This window comes from Polypterus senegalus, chromosome 14 (assembly GCF_016835505.1).
Source record: "Polypterus senegalus isolate Bchr_013 chromosome 14, ASM1683550v1, whole genome shotgun sequence".
NCBI lineage: Eukaryota > Metazoa > Chordata > Cladistia > Polypteriformes > Polypteridae > Polypterus > Polypterus senegalus.
Genome location: NC_053167.1, coordinates 130,086,014 through 130,106,732, shown reverse-complemented (window position 1 = coordinate 130,106,732; position 20,719 = coordinate 130,086,014). Strand labels below are relative to the sequence as shown.

Below are 20,719 nucleotides of genomic sequence, written 5' to 3'. Positions count from 1 at the left end.
TGAGTGCTGGTAGCACACTTGATTTAGTGGACTCAGATATCAGGTTACTGTGGAGCATTGACAAGGAAATGACACCACATCACACAGTAGAGGAAGCAGAGGTTTGTCATGTCATGTCATTTTCTAAGCACCTAATCCTGAGCGGGGTCACATTTTGGGACTGGAGCCTAACTCTGCCATCATAGGGCACCAGGCAGGTACAAACCCTGGACAGGATGCCACTCCATCACAGGGTGAGCACACACACACACACACACACTAAGGCCAATTTACTGATGCCGCTCCATCTCGCCTGCGCAGACACGGGAAGAACATGCAAACTTCACACAGGGATGACACGCAACGCGAACTCTGGTCTCATTAATGTGAGGCAGCAGTGCACTGAAGTCGTTTAGCTTTTTAATATTTTGCCTGCTTACAAATTGTAACTGTGAATCTGACCGTCACTGAAAAAGTCATATATACAGTATGTATGCAAATAAAATGTGTGAACTCTGTCACAGGTGGCTGGGGGGGCAACCCGGCCGGGACACCCCGGAGGAGGGCTTACGCCTCCCCCAGACCACGTGGGGGTGACCACCCTGGTGGCTATGGGGACCACAGGTACAGAGCTTTGAAGCTAAAACCTGTAGGGGCCTGTGGTCACCGCCAGGGGGCGCACCAATGCCCTAGACCTCAGCACTTCCACCATACCCGGAAGTAGGGATATAGGGGACTTCCGGATGCGCAGTCGGCACTTCCGCCACACTGGGGAGTGCCAGCGGAAGATTGTCAGGACGCACCTGGAGCACATCCGGGTGACTATAAAAGGGGCCGCCTCCCTCCATTCGATGGCTGGAGTCGAGAGAAAAGGAAGGACAAGGTCTTGGAGGAGGCAAGGAGGCCTCCTGAAGAGAGAGAAGACATTGAATGAGAGGCCTGGACTTGTGAGGACTTGTGAGGGGTTTGTGCACTGTAAATATGGAAAATAAACGTGTTGTGGGTGATGTCAACGTGTCCGCCTGTCTTTGTCCGGGCTGCTTTCCAGAACTCTTAAGAAGACAGGGTAATGTACAGCTTAAAATATAAAGCTTCAAGCTCATGCAGGTAATATGCCCAGATATTCAGATATTGTGTCAAGCATGGTTGTGTAGCAGTTAGGCAGTTAGCTGTACTGCCTCATTCTCCAAATCTAAGGGTTTTTTTTTTAGCCTTAAGCAGTATCTCTATTTTGTGACCCCCATCCCTCTTAGTCTCTCTTCTTTTGGTGGGCTCTGAGAGTTCATGCACCTCATAAGGAATCAACGTGGCCCCAAATTACATGTTCTCTCTATGTCTACATGTGCCTTTATCCTGGAACTGTGGTTTTCTTCCTACATTGCAAATAAGTGCAGTTTATTTCAAATGGCAGTATGTGTGAGGGGCCCAGAAAAGACAGTAGGTCTCAAATTGGACTCCATTGAAGTCCTGTGTACATCATGGGTCAGGAAACAAGATGAAAATATAAGCTGTGAGAGACAGCTGGGGACCTTGCCCCACCGGGAGACCTGGAGAAGCAGGGGACCAAGAGAGGGGCAATTCCCACCCTGGGATGCAAGATGGCAGCCCTCCGGGATTGCATGGTGACCATGGACCTGGGAAGCTCAACCCTCTGGGGACCCGTGACCACCGCCAGGGCCATGGACTGCAGCACTTCCGCCACACCAGGAGGTGCTGCCGGAACAGGAAACGGGTACACCCAGAATGCTTCAGAGTGCCCATGCAGCACTTCTGCCACACCAGGAGGTGCTGCAGAAAAGGCAACAGTGAGAACCTGGAGCACATTATGAAAGGGGCCGCCTCACTCCACTCAGGCAGCTGGAGTCAGGTGGCAGAGGACAGAGATTGCTGGAGAGGAGTGGAGGCACAAAGAAAAACTAAAGTAACGTAAAGTAAAAGGACTGAGCATTGTGGGTGAATTGTGCACTGTGTGTGTGCTGTATAAAAGACAAAAGAACGTTAAAAGTGTGTGCTTTTGGACATTCTGAGTCCATCTCTGTCTGCGTTCCGGGCATCTTTCCACAAAGCAAAGACTACACTCACCTGGGCTCATCCGAAGAATGGTGCTATTTGTACAGCACAGTGTCCCCGTCACTGCACTGAGGCATTGGGACCCCCATTCAGACCACAAAGTAAGCTCCCGCACTGGCCTCTCCAACACCGACCCAAGCTTTTCCTAGATGGTCTCCCATCCACATACTGGCAAGATCCGAAACACGCTTAGCTTCAGGTGGATGACATGTGGCTTTGAAAAAGAATACACAGTATACATATACAGTATTCTAATTATTACAGCGTTTCATTCTTGGTTAATGTTTTATTGCAAGATTAAATGGTTCATGGATTTTTTGTTTTTACAAACCAGCCATTTTATTCAGAAATATATCCCATTTTTGTTTCAGTTACTCATTGTTCAGTCCATCCAAGTCAGTCAGCTCTGCATTATGGTTTACAGGACATGGGAGTGGCAGAAGAAATGAAGGCACAGAATACAGAGTAAGATCTTTTAAAAATTAGTGTTGTGTTTCATATACAAAAGTATCCTTGAATAATTTGTTTATCAACTTTAAGATGTTCACAATTCATAGTAATGTGTCCAGCATATTCACTGGTACCAGAGCCTAGTAAAAGATACACGCAAATTCTAGCCCTATAACAGGAAATGCTAAAATAAGCTATGTGGTGTTGTTGCTAAGGCTCTAGTCTCACTGAAGCCAGATGTGCAATATATACATCTGGAAACAACCTTGGGTGAATTGTCCTTAAAAGTGGGTTGGAACAATTAGACGGCTCACTGAGTGTCACAATTCTAAACCAATCCAATGCCTCATGAAGGCGGTGCTCAAAATAGGGGCGGAGATTCAAACAGCAGAGATCAGCACTGCTCTCGTTAACCCGGTCCAACAGACAGCTAGCTTCAGTTTACGATGAACAATGCGTAAAGTCTCCTAAAAAGACTCCTGTTAGGCATATAAATGTGTGTCATGTGAGCAAAGAGCACATTGCATATTTTAAAAATAACCATAACCTGTTGCTATGGTAAAACCTTTCTGTAACCTCAGATTGACATTAGAACATTAGAACACTCGAGACGATAACAGGCCATTCAGCCCAACAAAGCTCGCCAGTCCTATCCACTTGTTTCCTCCAAGAAAACATCAAGTCGAGTTTTGAAAGTCCCTAATGTCTTACTGTCTACTACACTACTTGGTAGCTTATTCCAAGTGTCTATTGTTCTTTGTGTAAAGAAAAACTTCCTAATGTTTGTGCGAAATTTACCCTTAATAAGTTTCCAACTGTGTCCCCGTGTTCTTAATGAACTCACTTTAAAATAACGATCCACAATCTCGATCCACTGTACTAATTCCCTTCATCATTTTAAACACTTCACTCAGGTCACCTCTTAATCTTCTTTTGCTTAAACTGTAAAGGCTCAGCTCTTTTAATCTTTCCTCATAATTCAACCCCTGTAGTCCTGGAATCAGCCTAGGCATTCAAAGACCTTAATGGAAGAATGATAAACAATGATACATTGTAGCGGGTGCTGTGTGTGCTGTCTGTCGTTCAGATATGACGACAGTGTAGGATTCGACGAAAGAACTGGCAGATGTATTCATGAAAATGTATGTATTGCAAAATATGCATTTGAAGTAAACTATTCGTCAATTCTCGTCAAAATGACTGCCATTAAGAGAGGTGATAATGAAGATCCCCAGGAGATGAAAATTTCAGTGCTCAAAACCCCTTAATCAACAAATCTGCCAAACAACACGGACAAGGCTGCACAGTAATACCTTCTGCCAGCATGTCTAAACAAATAGCTAAAGTAAATCAACATTACTGTCTATTTGGAAATGCAGTCACGCCCTGCCAGAATACGGCCACCACATTTTAACATATGGCACACACAGTACGGAGTACATCCATAGACCACAATACTTATCTAAACTACCGTATATCTGTGGGAGAACTTATCTGCATGTATAAATCGGGACTTGATTTTACTATATAATTTCTGGTATTTTATAATGTTGGTCATATAAGTCGAATGCGGAAAACTCACCCTATTGGTCCAAGAGATTACAATATACTAACGCCCACCTGAGAGACACGGGGCACACGGCCTTTTTTTCTATGTGGGTGCGGCGATGCGCTATATCAGCGTGTTCTGCTAACCTCTCTCTGTCTCTGTCTGTTGTGCCTGCGTGAGCACACGGTAATAACCAAACTATTCTAGAATGACGTTTGTGCTGATTTGTGTTTTTTGTATCTCACACCCTCATACACCTTTATCGTAAGAGCATCCCTTATCTACGATGGACCGTTCGATCAGAAGAAAATATGAAGATGATTTTAAATTAAATGTCGTTGAAGTAGAGAAAGAAATTAGTAACTGTGCCGCTGCAACAAAATTCGATGCGTCTGAGAAACTGATGTGAGATTGGAGGAGGCAAGAAGATGTTAAAAAAAAAAAAAATGTAAGTGTCGTATTTTTGAACAGGCGCATTAGTCAGGGTCTGATTTTATGATCGATTTTTCAGGTTTCAAGACCCGACTTTTACACGAGTTTATACGGTGTGTTTGTTGTTGTTATGCCATATGCTGTAGCAGTGAATTTCAACCTTTTTCACCTCATGGCACACATAAACTAATCACTAAAATTGTGCGGCACACCAAAAAATATATTTTTTTGCCTGTCTGACAAAAAAATAGGCATAATTTTGATTTACAAAAATAATAATAATAATAATAATACTTATTTGTATTTATATAGCGCTTTTCTCACTACTCAAAGCACTCAGCAATTGCAGGTTAAGGGCCTTGCTAAAGGGCCCAACAGAGCAGAGTCCCTTTTTGGCATTTACGGGATTCGAACCGGCAACCTTCCGATTGCCTACCCTTTTTGCTCCAAAGTGGCTTTTTAAAAAATATTTGTAAAACTATTTATTTATGATACTTTGTAATAAAAAAATAATTCTCAGAATTATCAGGCACCCATACTTGTATTATGAGTAGGTGGCACAGTGGTAGGGCTGCTGCTTCACAGTAAGGCGATCATTGGTTTGAGTCCTGGGTCCTCTCTGTGTGCTTTTTTCAAACCTCTTTGAGTAGTGATAAAAGTGCTATACAAATGTAAAGAATTTGTGAAGAGCAGCCTCAACCACGAACAGACACCAAGACAGCTATGTCCAAAACACTCTTTTATTGTGTTTTCTCCTTTCAGTACAGCACAATGCACAAATCACTCACAGTCCTTATCATTTTCTTCTCCTGCCGCCTCCACTCCTCTCTCGTCAAGCTCCATCACGCTACCTCCCAACTCCGGCTCTAAATGAGTTGGCCCTTTTTTTGCCTTTTATGCTTCCTGACGAGCTTCACGAGCACCCAGAAGCACACCTAGTGTCTCTGTGTTCTTGTTTGGCAGCACTTCAAGTGTTTGGGCCTCCCAGCTCCGATCTTGTGGACCATTGGGCGGTAACCCTCTCGTGTCCCAGGGGAGGTTTTGGCGCTCTGCTGGTCTTTCCACATCCCAGGCATCCTGACTGTGCAGCCGTCTATCACAAATTATTATTATTATTATATGTCCATCCATTATCCAACCTGCTACATCTTAACTACAGTGTCACAGGGGTCTGCTGAAGCCAGTCCCAGCCAACACAGGGCGCAAGGCAGGAAACAAACCCCGAGCAGGGCGCATGCACATGCACACACTAGGGACAATGCACCTAACCTGCATGTCTTTGGACTCTGGGAGGAAACCGGAGTACCCGGAGGAAACCCACGCAGAAACGAGGAGAACATGCAGACTCCATGCAGGGAGGACCCGGGAAGTGAACCCAGGTCTCCTAACTGCGAGGCAGCAGTGCTACCACAGCGCCACCGTGCCGCCCTATTATAATATGTACGTATCACAATCATATTCAGCCACAGCGTAGTAGGTGACCAAGACAGTGAATTAGGACTAAGAAGTGAGAGGCCTTGTGCTCTACAATATTACTCCCAGGCTACACTGAGATGCTACCTCTAATGTTTCGGCTGAATACTTCATCCATGCTGCAGCTATTGATTTTCCTGCCATCCCGCACACATAATACCAAGTTTACAGGTCTTTTCCTTTGTGTTTTTAAAAAAAAGGTTCAGTGCTCTTATATATGGATCACCTGTGAAACCCCAAAAAGTAGGCATAGCAAAGGATGAGAAGATGGCGAGAGTGAAGAGATTAACGAGGATTCATCTACAGACCAGAACACCAGGTAACGACAAAGTGGCCAGCCTGCTGACAAAGAGGAATTATGTGTTTCTAGTTTTAAATGTGAAAATTCTCATCATCTGGGCGGCATGTACAGAGGATACTCTAGGATTGTATTATGAATAGCAGCCACACTGACCTCTCATAATGAGCACCTGTACATATTTAATATGTGTTTGTGTTACCAGCTTGTGCACATACACACACAGGCAAACATGGATATTGTATGCGAGACAGCACAGTGACATTGTCATTACAATGCTGCCATGTGGTTGCACTTTGAATGTGGCCTTCAGGAACAGATAGTATCTATTGTTCCTTTTGGAGAAGGCAAAAGAGATTAATGCTGTTTTGTGTACTCTACCTTGCAGTTTTCTGGTGCATGTAGGTTTTTATGTTAAAGACAGAATTTTGTTATTGATGATGTAAGTTCACGCTCACTAAGTACAGTTATTGGCCAAAAGTTTTGGCAGTGACCCAAATGTTGTGTTATGCAAAATTTGCAGCTTCTGTTTTTGTGTGGGCAATTCACATTATTTTCATTTTATTGTGCAGTGATCAGATGCATATTAATTCATTACAAAGAGCTTTATTAGCATAAAAAGTTACCTTTATCACAAAAAAACATTTTCACTTATTTTGGCCCTGGCACAAAATGATCAGGTACAAGTGACCAACAAGCGTCCAGACCGTCTCCTCCTGAGGAGTCAACTACAGAATCGTGTTGCCACCAGCGCAGAACTTGCTCAGTATTGGCAGCAGGTGGGTGTGAGTGCTTCTGCACCCCCGGTGAGTGGAAAACTTTGGACAATGGCCTTGTGTAAAGAAGGGCAGCAAAGAAGCCAAGAAAAACATCAAGGACAGACTGAAATTACTGCAGGTACTACAAGGATTGGACAGCAGAAGACAGGTGGAAAGTTATGTTTTCAGATGAATCTTCCTTTGGACTGTTTGGAATATCTGGAAAATCGATTGTCCGGAGAAGGAAAAGGTGGACGCTACCATGCGCTCTGTGTCATACCAACAGTGAAGCATCTTGAGACAATCCATTTGTGGGGTTGCTTCTCATCCAAGGGATTGGGCCTACTCACAATTCTGCCCAAGGACACTGCCATAAATAAAGAATTGTATCAAAATGTCCTCCAAGAGCAACTTCTCCCAGCAATCCAGGCACAATCTGGTGATGATCTGTGCATTTTCCAGCATAATGGAGCTCCATGTCACAAGGCAAAAGTGGCTTAGAGGTCATAACATTGAAAGTTTGGAGCTGTGGCCAGGAAACTCACCACAAATTGTGATCAACTCCAAGCCCTAAAAAGTTAAGAATGGATCACCAGCAGTCAGGATTTGGCCCAGAGGCTGATATCCAGCATGTCGGAATGAATTGCAGAAGTTATGAAGAAGAAGGGTCAACACTACAAATATTGACTCTTTACATAAATTTGATGTATTTGCCAATAAAAGCCTTTGAAACTTATTAAATGTTTGTAATTGTTCCTCAGTATACCATAGAAACATGTAAAAAATAATCTGAAAATGCTGAAGCAGCAAAGTTTGCAAAATTCATTTGTGTCACTGCCAAAACTTTTGGCCACTGGTGTCCGGCATGTGGAAGGCAAATAAGAAATTCGAGAACTGAAGAAAAACTGGGGTGCCAGCCAGGCCACCCTTTTAACAACGTGTCCAAAAAAACAGAAGTGGGCGCATGGTGGCACAACAGAACATGGGAGTTACAACTGCCTCAAAAAATAACAAACTGTCTTCAGTGAGACTTTGTCTGGGAGCTCCACCAGCTGTGAGACCTCAGATTTATACCATCCCAACCGGAAGGGACATGGCTTAACCGAGTGGGGGCATGACTGGGGTGCCCACCTTGGATGGCTTCTCAGAGCTAGGGAGGAGAATGGAGATGATACAGTTAACACTGCGCCTCCACTTGTCCCGGCAGGTTATTGCATACGTTCTCATTCCCCCATGTGTAACAAGTGTTGTAGAATATATCAGGGTGATGTCTGATTTTCTACATTATTGTACATTTTCATAGTGAAACTAATGGATTACAGTATAGTCACATACTGAGGAGGAGAGTCGGAGATGGAAAACAGAAACCAAATTTCAGTGCTTCTTTCATTTGTTTGTTGAGCAAAATAATCAAACACACAGTCTTCAGGTATGAGAATGTTATTCCCCCTATTAATGATTGGGGAGTATTTTGAGTCTTCATTGAGCCCAGAATGACACTTTAATACCGTATATACTCGCAGAGAAATTCTCCCGTGGATAATTTCTGGTATTTTATAATGTCGGTTGTATAAGTTGAATGCGGAAAACTCAAGTTATTGGTCCATGAGATTACGATATGCTAACGCCTACCTGAGAAATTAACCATGGAGCACACAGCCTTTTTTTACTATGTGGTGCAGCAATGCGCTGTGTCAGCATGTGCTCCTAACCTCTCTCAGTCTCTATTGTGCCTACGTGAGCACACGGTAATACCAGAACTATTCTGAAGCGACGATTGCACCGATTTGTGTTTTTTGTATCTCACATCCTCATTCACCTTTATCGTAAGAGCATCCCTTACCTACGATGGAACATTCTATCAGAAGAAAATATGAAGCTGGTTTTAAATTAAAAGTTGTTGAAGTGGTGAAAGAAATTGGGAACTGCCCTGCTGCAACAAAATTCGATATGTCTGAGAAACTGATGTGAGATTGGAGGAGGCAAGAAGATGTTTAAAAAAAATTAAGCGTTGCATTTTTGAACAGGCGTATAAGTCGGGGTCTGATTTTATGATCAGTTTTTCAGGTTTCAAGGCTTGATTTATAGATGAGTATATATGGTAAGTCAAACATTCTAAAAGGGTGTTTAAAACAGGACCAAAGAAATGTGAGAATTGTTAGGGTCCCAGATGGGACAGCCCTGTTTATTTCTGAGGACTGACGTAGGCCTGTGTGCTGTGTGCGCTGATAGTTATTGTGCAGGCATTTGCAGAGAGATGTTACCATTTAATTAAAGATGGTCAGTTACTGGTTTGGAGAACTTACTGATATACCTTAGAATAATAGATAAAAGCAGAATTAACAGAGGTTTATTTTGGACAGGGAGAAAGAGAGAATCATGGCCAAAACTGGGCTAGGTTAAAAATCAAAGAAGACAATACTAGGAAACTAAACACTAATAAAATTCACAGTTTAAAAAAAAATCGTGAGTGGTCTCCCATTGACTCTCATATACTCAGATATGGGGATGGATATTTGAGGAGTAAACCGCAAGACAAGGATTATATTTTTATATTATGTACGCTAAAGAACCATCAACAACAAATCAAATCAAATTAATAATATACCGAACAATTATTATAAAAGTAAAAACAAATAAATCGGACTCTTCAGCTGCATGAATAAAAGGTAAAGTAGCACCGCCGGTTAGCGGAAATAGCCCAAAAGTCCATAGAAATCAACGTTTTGTACCTAATACTTGTTTGCAAAATTTGGTTGACAGAAGTGAAAGCGAACTCAAGTTATCATGCTTACATAACACACACACAGACAGACAGAAACATAACTCTAGACTCAGGGAATTCTAAAACAAAATCTCGACATCGAATCTTTGGACAATTACAATACTTTCCCTATACTTTGAGAAAGTAAAAAACAAAAACAAGTGAAAGTCAGAACCAAAAAAATGCAAAAAAACAAAATCTGAGAAACTCATAAAATTTGTCTGGAACTATCCAGAAAGTTTAACAGCAAAGTGCCTCCATCTTACATAGCAACATCATGATGATGTCATGTGCAGCAGCTTCTGGGAGACATGTGAGGGCGACAGGCTCCATCTCCAACAACAAAAGACTCAGTACATTTACAAAATGGCAGTCTAGTTGGCCACACAAAGTGGTGAGAGTACTTGGATTTGAGAAATGTCACTAAGTCATAGTCACCTTACACCACATAAACAGTGGTCAAAAATAGCTCTTCTCGGTTTCATCTGTGAAGAGGAGACTTTGTCCAGTCTGCAGTAGTCCACAGCCGGTCCTATTTTGTCCGTTAAGGAATGGCTTTCTTCCTGCCCCTCTCCCTGTCACACCTGCAGCACAAAGTCTCCTCTTCACAGTCGAAACTGACACGTGCTTTCAGAGGGTGTAGTCACACAGTCTGTTCCATCTCTGCTTTAAGACAGACCGTCTTAAGGGGTTTTTAAGTAATCAAAAGAAGTTGGGACACCTGTGCAAATTGTTAGCTTCAACTTGCAAGGCTTCATTTACTTGAATTGCTGCAGAACGTCTAGAGGTTGTAACCTGTTAGTTGATCCCTGAAGAAGGCCCATTTGTAAATATTCTGACATTTCTTTTTTTCAGTTTTTGCTAACCTAAACTTTAAATTTAAACTTCTGGCAGTTTACTGCTTAACCTTTTCACCATTTTAGGTCATTGCATTTCAACGGGTTACATTTGAAGACAAACTGGAAAAACTGAGGTGTTCTAAAGCTTTTGACCAGTAGTGTACATTCTGTAATAAAATAAATAAAGCGTCACAATTTTGAACTGGAGTGGCAACAAGGGACAGTTGTTATTAATGTTTGCCTTACAGCTTCCGTAGAGTTTCCACACCCTAGGACTGCCATATACCTCCTACTAATCAGCTTTAAAGGTAGCCTCTGACATTTACTGGACGAAAATCCATGGACATCCCCACCCTGGAATAAAGAACAACCCTTCCTCATCCTCTGCAAAAACAGAGACATCATTCAAATCCCCAAGACATTTCCAGATATTTTCTGTCTGTGGTTAAAGAATGTGAAGCAGTGTACCGTTGTGCATTCCTGCTTTGTGATGTCAGAGGCTAACTGGTTAAAGATGAACGACTGCCCTGGTACAACAACTTTGATGTGGTTCAGGAACAACTGAAACATAATGAGATCAGACTCTCTGGCACCTTATCCAGAGCCGTGAACTCCCCAACCTGCTGTATTCACCATGCTAAACTGTTAACGTAAAATCTACTAACTAGTCTAAGATTTGCATTGAAAATTCTCCATGAAAATATGTAGTAATGCAGAAAATCCTACTTTACATAGCATTGGACGTGTTGTAAAGAATATTCAGCTACAATCATTTCACTTGTCACAAGCTGCAGAAAGTTAAATCTCTTTCAGTTGCTCAAACCATTTCCTTCACCTCAATGTCCGTGTCTCACGTGTGTACAGCACTATTCTGTTATGTTTCATTTTTTTATTTATTTTTTTAGACTCCTTTGGTTCGCCACAGGCAGTCAGCACTAGAAAAGCAAAGGAGCGAGATAATGAAGACCTCTGGGAGACAGAAGTGGACAATCTAATCGCATGGACCAACACTCTCTGCTATGCAGAAGACTAAAGGGGGACCATCACGGGCTTATTTAAGCACTGAGACAGACCGTTTGATTATTATGTGAGACGAAATGGAGATATTTTATTTTATTACTACATCCATCCATTTTTGAAACTGCTTTGAGTATTAAAGAAATCAAAGATGTGTCAGAAGGTACCTTAGTAATACTGGGCAAAAAGAAGGAGGTAATCTGAAGATTGGGGATGCCAATCCATTAGCCACGGGGCACACCACCTACTCCTTAATTATATGTGAGGGAACAGGAGTACCTGGAAACAACTGACAGGAACACACGAGAATATTTAAGGCAGAGTGGTGGCTCTGAGGCTAGGGATCTGCACTGGCAATCGAAAGTTTGCTGGTTCGAATCCCGTAAATGCCAATAGGGACTCTGCTCTGTTGGGCCCTTGAGCAAGGCCCTTAACCTGCAATTGCTGAGCGCTTTGAGTAGTGAGAAAAGCACTATATAAATGCAAAGAATTATTATTATTATACAGACGCACATTAACAAAGTCCTGCTGAGAACTGAACCAGGCTGCACTGCATTACTAAATTTTTATAACTAGTGTAGGGTGAACATGGCACGTTGGTTAATGGATTGCTAGTCATTAAGCCATATTTCTGTTTTTTGCACAAATAAACTTAAATAAACTGAAATAAGAAGTCTGTCTTAACGTATGACAGGTGCTCACAAATCCTTTCTGGCCTTGCTCTTAGATATTAGCAGAAGAGTTTAGTCAAATCAGTTATCGCATCTTACAACAAATGTTTTCTAAACTTCTATTTTTAAACCTTTTCACTCCTGGTCAGAGCCTATCATACCAGCATCGAGTGCAAAGCAGGAGCAGACTCTGGATGATGTGCCAGTCCATTGTCGGGCAAGTTCACACTCTACATACTCTTAGAGATCTTTGTGTTGTAGGGGGATTGTAGCAAATGAGTTTTTATTAGCCCAGTATTTTTGGTTTTATGTTTTTTTCATTGGTAAATTGGACTGCACATTGTTCCTCCTGGATCTGAGGTTCATCTGTCAGACAGAGCGTCTGTTCTGTTATCTCAGCGTAGTCTTTCACAGGGAAGCCAGAAGGCGTCATTCCTGTGGCATCACGTGAAAGGTGCTTCATATCGAAGGTGTTTCCAGGCCGCTGCTGTGTGTTTTCAGTTCCCTTGTGTGCAGATTGGGGGCCGTGTCTGCATACCTGGTGTTAGGTCAGAGCTGTTTAGTGGGTCCATTCGAATTCATTAAAGATGCTTCTGCTCTTGTCTCAAATTTGAATTTCGTGGAGTTTTAGGCTGCAGATTTGTCCGGTATCCAGCGTGAGAACTGAAGGATTGCTTCTCTTCTTTTTGCAGATGATGTTGAGCCATGAGCCCTCATCAGAAAATGGTGGCAAGGCACTTCCACAAAGATGACGCTAAAAGTTAACGACAAGTGCAAAAGTGTAGAAAGGACACACAACAATAATAAAGCAAAAGTGTACATACATCAGAATCCTGGAATAATTATAACAGATTGAATATCTTGGGTGCCTTGGCAGCATCTGAGAATTCTGCCGGAGAAGATGTGGAGACCTAGTCAGTGTTGCCATTGCAACCCTCATTGGGAAGCAACAATTGAAAATGGCAATGCCATGTGTATTTAATGACTCAGAAATTATTTACTGATAACATTTTCTAGCTCATGTAATCCAAATTTTAGGTTACAGGGACCAGAGTGCTATGCATGACAAGAACCAAGCTTGGTTTGGGTGGCAGTCTGCTGCAGGACCTAATCACACATACAGCCATAGGGCCAACTTAGATTGACTAACCAACCTAACCTATGTGAGTCTGGGATGTCAGAGAACAAGACAGTACCCAGAGAAAAAGCCACGCAGACACACAGAGAATGTGAGGAAACAGTGCCATCCATTGGACCAAAAGCAGACTCATTGGCCCTCAGTGGGAACGTCAATCCAAATAATTCGGTGACCTTGAGCTGATGGAAACAGTAACTGGCACAGACAAAAATAATAATAATTTACATTTATAAACCTCTTTTCTCACCACTCAAAGTGCTTTTAGTGAGTGGGGAGCCACGTCAACAACCACTAATGTGTAGCATCCACCTGGGTGATGTGATGGCAGCCATTTTTGCTCCAGTACACTCACCACACATTAGCTAATAGGTGGCGAAATGGTGAGAGAGACAGGGGGTGATTAGGGGGGCAGAATGTCTAGGCCATGGTTGGTAATTTAGCCAAGACCTCGAGATAACACCCTACACTTACATTCAATACCCAGTTATCTTGTCAGGACCTCGTTTTCTTGTCTCATTCGTAGGATGCCACCAGGTTAATAGCACAGTGTCCAAGTCACTGCACTGGGGCATTATGATCCACATTCAGCGCCCCCCTGCCTCACCAACACCTCTTCCAGCAGCAACCCAAGTAGTGGCTGGGCCTGAACATGCTTATCTTCAGGTGGTTGAGCTCTCCCAATGTGCATGTAGTATGGCTGCTGACAGTGGTATGAGAGTGAAATTTTACAGATAACCATGCAGTAAAGTGGAATGGAATTATGTCAGATTGTGAAAATGAAAATGTAACTATAAAACCAGGCAGCTGAGCATTACATTTGTCTATAAACACATATCAGAATGTGCGTATACTTGTAATTGGTTTGACCAATCAGAATAACCTTGCTATATGCACAAAATGGGGCAGAATATTATGAATTTAGATTTAGAGTTGAGTTAGGAAGTAATATTTCAATACGCTTTGGCCACTTATCCTGCTGTAACACTCTGAGCCCGCCTCACCAGGACGATCTTCTCCACTTTTGTCATATTTTGAGAGTATCTACTGCTAAGTGATGACCCCACTGAATAAGGTCAGAAGCAGAGGAGAAGGAAAGTGCGACGGCCTTTCTTACAAAAGCACTCAAGTGAGCCAGACAGGCTGCCTGGTGAGGCTTTATCTGACCCTTAAGTTCTGCAATGTGAAGCCAACTTTATTTAAGAAAACTTGACGTGTGTTTACAGAAGCAGAGAGCAACTAAGTGAGTGTCAGCTCTGTCAAAGCAAGCCTGTAATAAATGTGATGGGGTGGGAGTGAGTGTGTCGGATATCAGCTGAAGTTTTCCACAAAGAGCTAAACCGGAGGGGTTGTGTGAAACTGCCATTTTATGTTCTGACTGGGTCTTCGGTGGTGTTGATGCTATAATGTTTTGGGGACACTTAGTGGAAGCTAGGAGGTCTGGGTTGCAAGTGTGATGCTATGCACCACCAAAATCATTCTTATCTTGCCCTTTTAGGCAAGGAGGAACTATACGCCCTGCTTGTAGCACAGTAGCATGATGGTTAGTGGTGCTACCTCATGCTGTGTGAAGGACACTCTTTGGACTGCCAGGAACCACGTCTTGTTGAGAAGGGAAATGACATAAATCTAGGACAGCACAGGCTCATTCATAGGCAGATTAGGCCACGATTACCGACGCAGATCTCGACGCCTGAGTGGAAATTGGTAAAGAAATCCAATTTAACATCTGAGGTGTTTACATTACACGGTCTTAATGTGACTTGAGTGTTTACTTACACGTTTAACTTATGTATGTACTGCGCATGCATTGTGACAGGGTCGTGCAGGTGTAAACATGGATTCCTGCCTGCTTCATCAGCTGATGCTCTTCAGTTTTCTGTATTTTAGAAGCAGAACTCATTTTCTAAGTGTGATCAGTACCCTATTAATTTATTTTAAGATTTTGTTACCTCACTGCTCCACTTGATCATTTCACATAGATGTTTTACCGTATCACTTGATGCACAGAAATGTTGTAACCGAGACATAGCTTTGAGTAAAATCTGATCTCTAATATGGAGAAGCAGAATTCAGTACCGTATAGAAAAGCAGCCTGTATCCAGTCTGTCAGATACCTTCCGATCTGTGTCAGATATGTGGTAAAATCGGAGTCTGATCACATCAGAGTAGTAGTGTACATGTGGCCTTAGAATCTTATCCATGTCGGACAGCCTAGAGGAAGAAGAGGACCAATTCCTCTCCCCTCCTGACCCTCCTCACTGATGGTACCCGATGAAGTCTCAGGCATAATTCTTACCATTCCTCCGCTCTAACCAAATCCTATCTACACACCGGTGAAATTTGATTTTTACTATTTAATTATTATGTTGATTATTATAACCTTTTTTTCTATTACTTCACGGTCAACAGTCTTAAAGTATTTTAATTAAAGCCTTTTGATCTGTGACCCAATCTCAGCGGTGCTGAATTGCTGCTGTTATGTACATGGTTTTTAGTATCGATACAAGCAGAAACAGGAGACGTTCAGACTCCAAAGGTCCGTTTATCAGTAACTTGCAAGGATGTGAGAATGCCCACTGTTCAAGTACTTCTGTAATTGGCTATGTATTTAAGAAGTGCAATCAACAGCTGTAATCTAGTTATTACCCTCACCTCGCCGCACCACAGATGACTCCAAGCGTGACATAAAGCCATTCTCCTCCATCCTGGAATTGGCCTCTTCACTTTGTCTTTGAAACTTTGTTGTGTGCGTATCTACACATACAAGCTATTCTAGTCCACCTATACCAAAGGAAGAGTGCAATGCATAGTCAGAAAGATTAAAATAAACTTGAGAATAATTATATGAAAATAGTCGTTGAGAAAACCACCAGGTTGTAAAGTCAACTTCATTCTCATTTATCTCAAAATAATCTGTATGAACAGTTCCAGTTTGGTTTTCGTCCTCTCCACAGTACAGAAATGTCACTTATAAAAATTACTAATGACCTCCCTATGGCAGCTGATTCTGGTTTAATTCCTATTCTCATCCTCCTTGATCTGAGTGCGGCCATTGACACTATTTGTCACACTACTCTTCTCAATAGATTATCTTCGATTGCCATTACCCACACTCCACTAGATTGTTTCAGATCCTATCTCTCAGGCCTCACTCAGTTTGTTCAGCTTAAAACTTTCACATCCCAACCCACCGCTGTTACTTCAGGTGGGCTCTGTCCTGGAGCCCCTCCTTTTCATTATTTACCTCCTTCCCCTCGTCAATATCTTTCGTAAATATAACATTAGCTTCCACTGCTATGCTGATGACACCCAGCTCTATCTTACTAGCAAATCTACTTTTTCCTTTCCACCCTCACTTACTGATTGCATAGCAGAAATCAAATCTTAGTTTTCTTCAAATTTTCTTAAATTAAATAACAAGTGACAAAACGGAGGTTCTCCTTATTGATACAAAATCAACATCTGATCCAAAACTGATTTCCTCACTCATTTTTCATTTGTTATTGATACTTCCTCCGTCTCCCCTTCCCCACAGGTTAAGAGTCTGGGTGTCATCCTTGACAGTACTTTATCTTTTCAGTCCCACATCAATAACATCTCCCGGTCTGCATATTTCCACTTGTGTAACATGAATCGTATTCGCCCCTCCGTCACTCCCCACACCACTGCTATTCTCGTTCATAGCCTTGTCACTTCTCGATTATTGCAATTCCCCTTTCTTTGGTCTTTCTCGCAAATCTCTTTATAAGCTTCAACTGGTCCAGACTTCAGCTGCCCTCCCGCATCATTACTAGAACCCCCTCTATTCACCATATCACTCCCGTTTTGCAGCAGCTTCATTGGCTTCCAGTTAAGTTCCGCAGTCAATTCAAAATTCTTCCGTTAACGTTTAAGGCTCTCCACAACCTCGCCCCTCCATATCTGTCTGACCTCCTCCATGTTGCCATTCCCTCCCACACCCTCAGATCCTCTTCCTCCATCCACTTGACTGTCCCCTTCGTCCGTCTTACCACCATGGGGAGCAGAGCCTTCAGTTGCTCTGGAACTCGCTAACATCTGAGCTTAGAAATATTGAATCATTTTCACTTTTCAAATCTACACTTAAAACTCATTTGCTTAATGACTGCTTTTTCTCTTTGATTACAATTGCTCTGTCTGATTTTAAATTTTGTATTTTACTTTTGTTTCTAATCTGTGTTTTGTCAATTGTTTGGTGTCCTTGAGTGTTTAGAAAGGTGCCTACAAATAAATAAAATGTATTATTATTAAAATGGTGACTATTTATACCATCACACCAATGACGATGTTAATCACGATTTCCAGGGACAAACCTTTAGAAAACTGAATGTGATCATAGCAACAGAGCTAAAAAATAGATCCTAAAAAAAAAAAGGTTTTTGTGATAAATACTAAAATAAAGATGTTAAAAAGATTAAACTCTCGATAAAGAGTTCCCACTAATACTGTATATTCAAAATGCCAAAAGGTTCTCCGTGCTAAAAAGTGACATACAAGAAAACAACAACAACATTTATTTATATAACACATTTTCATACAAAAAGTAGCTCAAAGTGCTTTACATAATGAAGAACAGAAAAATAAAAGACAGTAAAAAAACAAAATAAGACAACATTAATTAACATAGAATAAGAGTAAGGTCCAATGGTCAGTGGGGACAGAAAAAACAAAAAAAAATTCCAGACGGCTGGAGAAAAAATAAAATCTGTAGGGGTTCAGACCAAGAGACCACCCAGTCCCCTCTGGGCATTCTACCTAACATAAATGAAACAGTCCTCTTTGGATTTAGGATTCTCACGGAAGGGCTTGATGATGATGGTCACGTGGACTTCTGGCTTTTAATCCATCCATCATTGTTGGAGCATCATGATGCTTTGAGTAGGTGGTGATGGCGCAGGCCAAAGAAAAGAAACAGAAGAGAGAGTAGGGGTCAGTACGGATTTTAGAGCCACCATGAATAGTTATTATGATGAATTGAACATACAGAGTATCAGGATTAAGTTAAAGTGAAGTTATAAAAAGGCCATGTTAAAGTAATGTGTTTTCAGCAGTGTTTTAAAGTGCTCTACTGTATCAACCTGGCGAATTCCTATTGGCAGGCTATTCCAGATTTTAGGTGCATAGCAGCAGAAGGCCGCCTCACCACTTCTTTTAAGTTTTGTTCTTAGAATTCTAAGGAGACACTCATTTGAGGATCTGAGGTTACGATGTGGAATATAAGGTGTCAGACATTCCGATATATAAGATGGGGCGAGATTATTTAAGGCTTTATAAACCATAAGCAGAATTTTAAAGTTAATCCTGAATGACACAGGTAACCAGTGTAGTGACAAAACCTTTATCTCATGATGGAAAAATGTATTTCTTTTGGAAAAAATGAATTCAACTCTGCATTCATAACATTACTGCTATGATATGAGTACAATTCCAAATAAAAAAAGGGTGTGAGACCACTAAAAGATTCACCCGGCCCAGACAGTCAGCCCCCATACTCCACAGGAAGGCTTCGGCCTGCACAGGGGCAATAACTTTAAAAGTTCACAAAAAACTTAAATGTCCCAAAATATATTTAAAAAATGCCCAACAAGGGAGAGGAACCATCAAAACCTCTGGCTTGAATGGCAAGTACCAGTACAAATCTTTAGAAAAGAATGCATTTATTTGTAAAACAAAAAACAAACAAATAGTAGAAAACACTAAATGAGGTAAAAAGGGTTTGCCTAAATTGGCAATGCAAAGCAATCACATCCCAAAACGTAATCCAACAATCAAAAACTAAGAAATAATCAAATAAATCCACCATTTTTTTACCTGTTGTTGAATTGTGCAGCATGCCAGTTTGAGGGAGCCTGCATGAACACTCGGCTCCTCGGCCACAGTGGGATTTTCCAGTGATTACAACATGTCTTCAAGCTTTATAACACACTGGTGAGGCCTCATCTGGAGTTATGTGTGCCATTTTGGTCTCCAGGCTACAAAAAGGACAAAGCAATGCTAGGTAAGGTCCAGAGAAGAGCGACTAGGCTGATTCAGGGGCTACAGGGGATGAGTTATGAGGAAAGATTAAAAGAACTGAGCCTTTACAGGAGATGAGGAGGAGTCCTGACCGAGGTGTTTAAAATGATGAAGGGAATTAGTCCAGTGGGTCAAGAAGGTGACTTTATAATGAGTTCATCAAGAACACGGGGACACCGTTGGAAACTTGTGAAGGGTAAATTTGGCACAAACATTGGGAGGTTTTCCGTCACTCAGAAGACTATAGACACAGGGCATAATATACAATACCAAGTAGTGTGGTAGACAGGAGGACTTCAGGGACTTTCAAAACTCGACTTGATGTTATTTTTGGGGAAATTAAGTGGAGAGCAGTGGCGAGCTTTGTTGGACAGAATGGCCTGTTCTTGTCCAGATTGTCCTAAAGTTCTCACCAGCAAACATGCCGATAACAGAAACAAACATGCACAGGGACTTCCTCTGGCTTCACCCGACCAGGTTTATTGCTGGTAAAACCAGGCGGGGGCTCCTTAACCTGCATGTGATCACTTTATTGTGTGCCACCCTATATATAATTTATTGCCAGTCAGACATCTTACCGAATGTTTAGGGTTTTTCATAAAGCTTATGCATTAATCCGTTGCATTTGACTTTTAAGACAAATATATAAATAGTAAACTTGATGCCGGTGTATACAGCAAACATCTTTACAGAAGAGAATTTTAAATTTAAAATATATTTTTTTGAACTGTCTCTCCAAACAAGTAGTTTTTATTTAGAACTTCAGTGAAACTTAAGAGCTGGAAAATGTTGCTTCACGATTCTTGCTTACATCATCCTAATTACTATGTGTGACACCTTAAAAGCATTAATGTGCTTGAGCCAATTAGTGGGTATAAATAGCCCTGTTTGATAGAAGGCCATTAATGTCTGTTTGTAGTTGCCCATAATACGGCAAGAACAGCTCAGCTTGGCAAAGAGAAACAGCAGTCTATCATTACTTGAGGAAATGAACTCCAGTCAGTACGGAAAATTTCAGGGACTTCCTCAGATGCCATCATAAGACCCATCAAACAGTTCAATGATGAAACCGTCTCTCATGAAGACCATGAAAGGAAAAGTACACCGTTGCAGACAGTAAGGTCTTTAGTGTCTCCAGCCTCAGAAATGGCTGCTTAACTGCACTTCACCTTATGGCCTAAATAAATACGCAGAGTAGTAGACGCATCTCAATATGAACTGGTCAGATGAGACTGCGTAAATCAGGCC

The 20,719-nt window shown here is 41.8% G+C and overlaps 1 protein-coding gene across 3 annotated transcripts in view; it reads left to right on the top strand.

The window, feature by feature from the left end:
- The window catches only part of LOC120515052 (ubiquitin-conjugating enzyme E2 U-like), a 161,646-nt gene extending 149,639 nt beyond the window's left edge, over positions 1 to 12,007 (top strand). The window contains exons 9-11 of one of the 3 annotated variants that reach the window (XM_039735757.1): positions 2,421 to 2,514; positions 6,154 to 6,272; positions 11,518 to 12,007. In XM_039735757.1, the coding sequence (XP_039591691.1) occupies positions 2,421 to 2,514; positions 6,154 to 6,272; positions 11,518 to 11,645 (341 nt within the window). In that variant the 3' untranslated portion in view covers positions 11,646 to 12,007. The remainder of the gene's footprint in view (positions 1 to 2,420; positions 2,515 to 6,153; positions 6,273 to 11,517) is intronic. The other 2 variants (XM_039735758.1, XM_039735760.1) reach the window with 2 other exon arrangements.
- Positions 12,008 to 20,719: the final 8,712 nt, after the last annotated feature.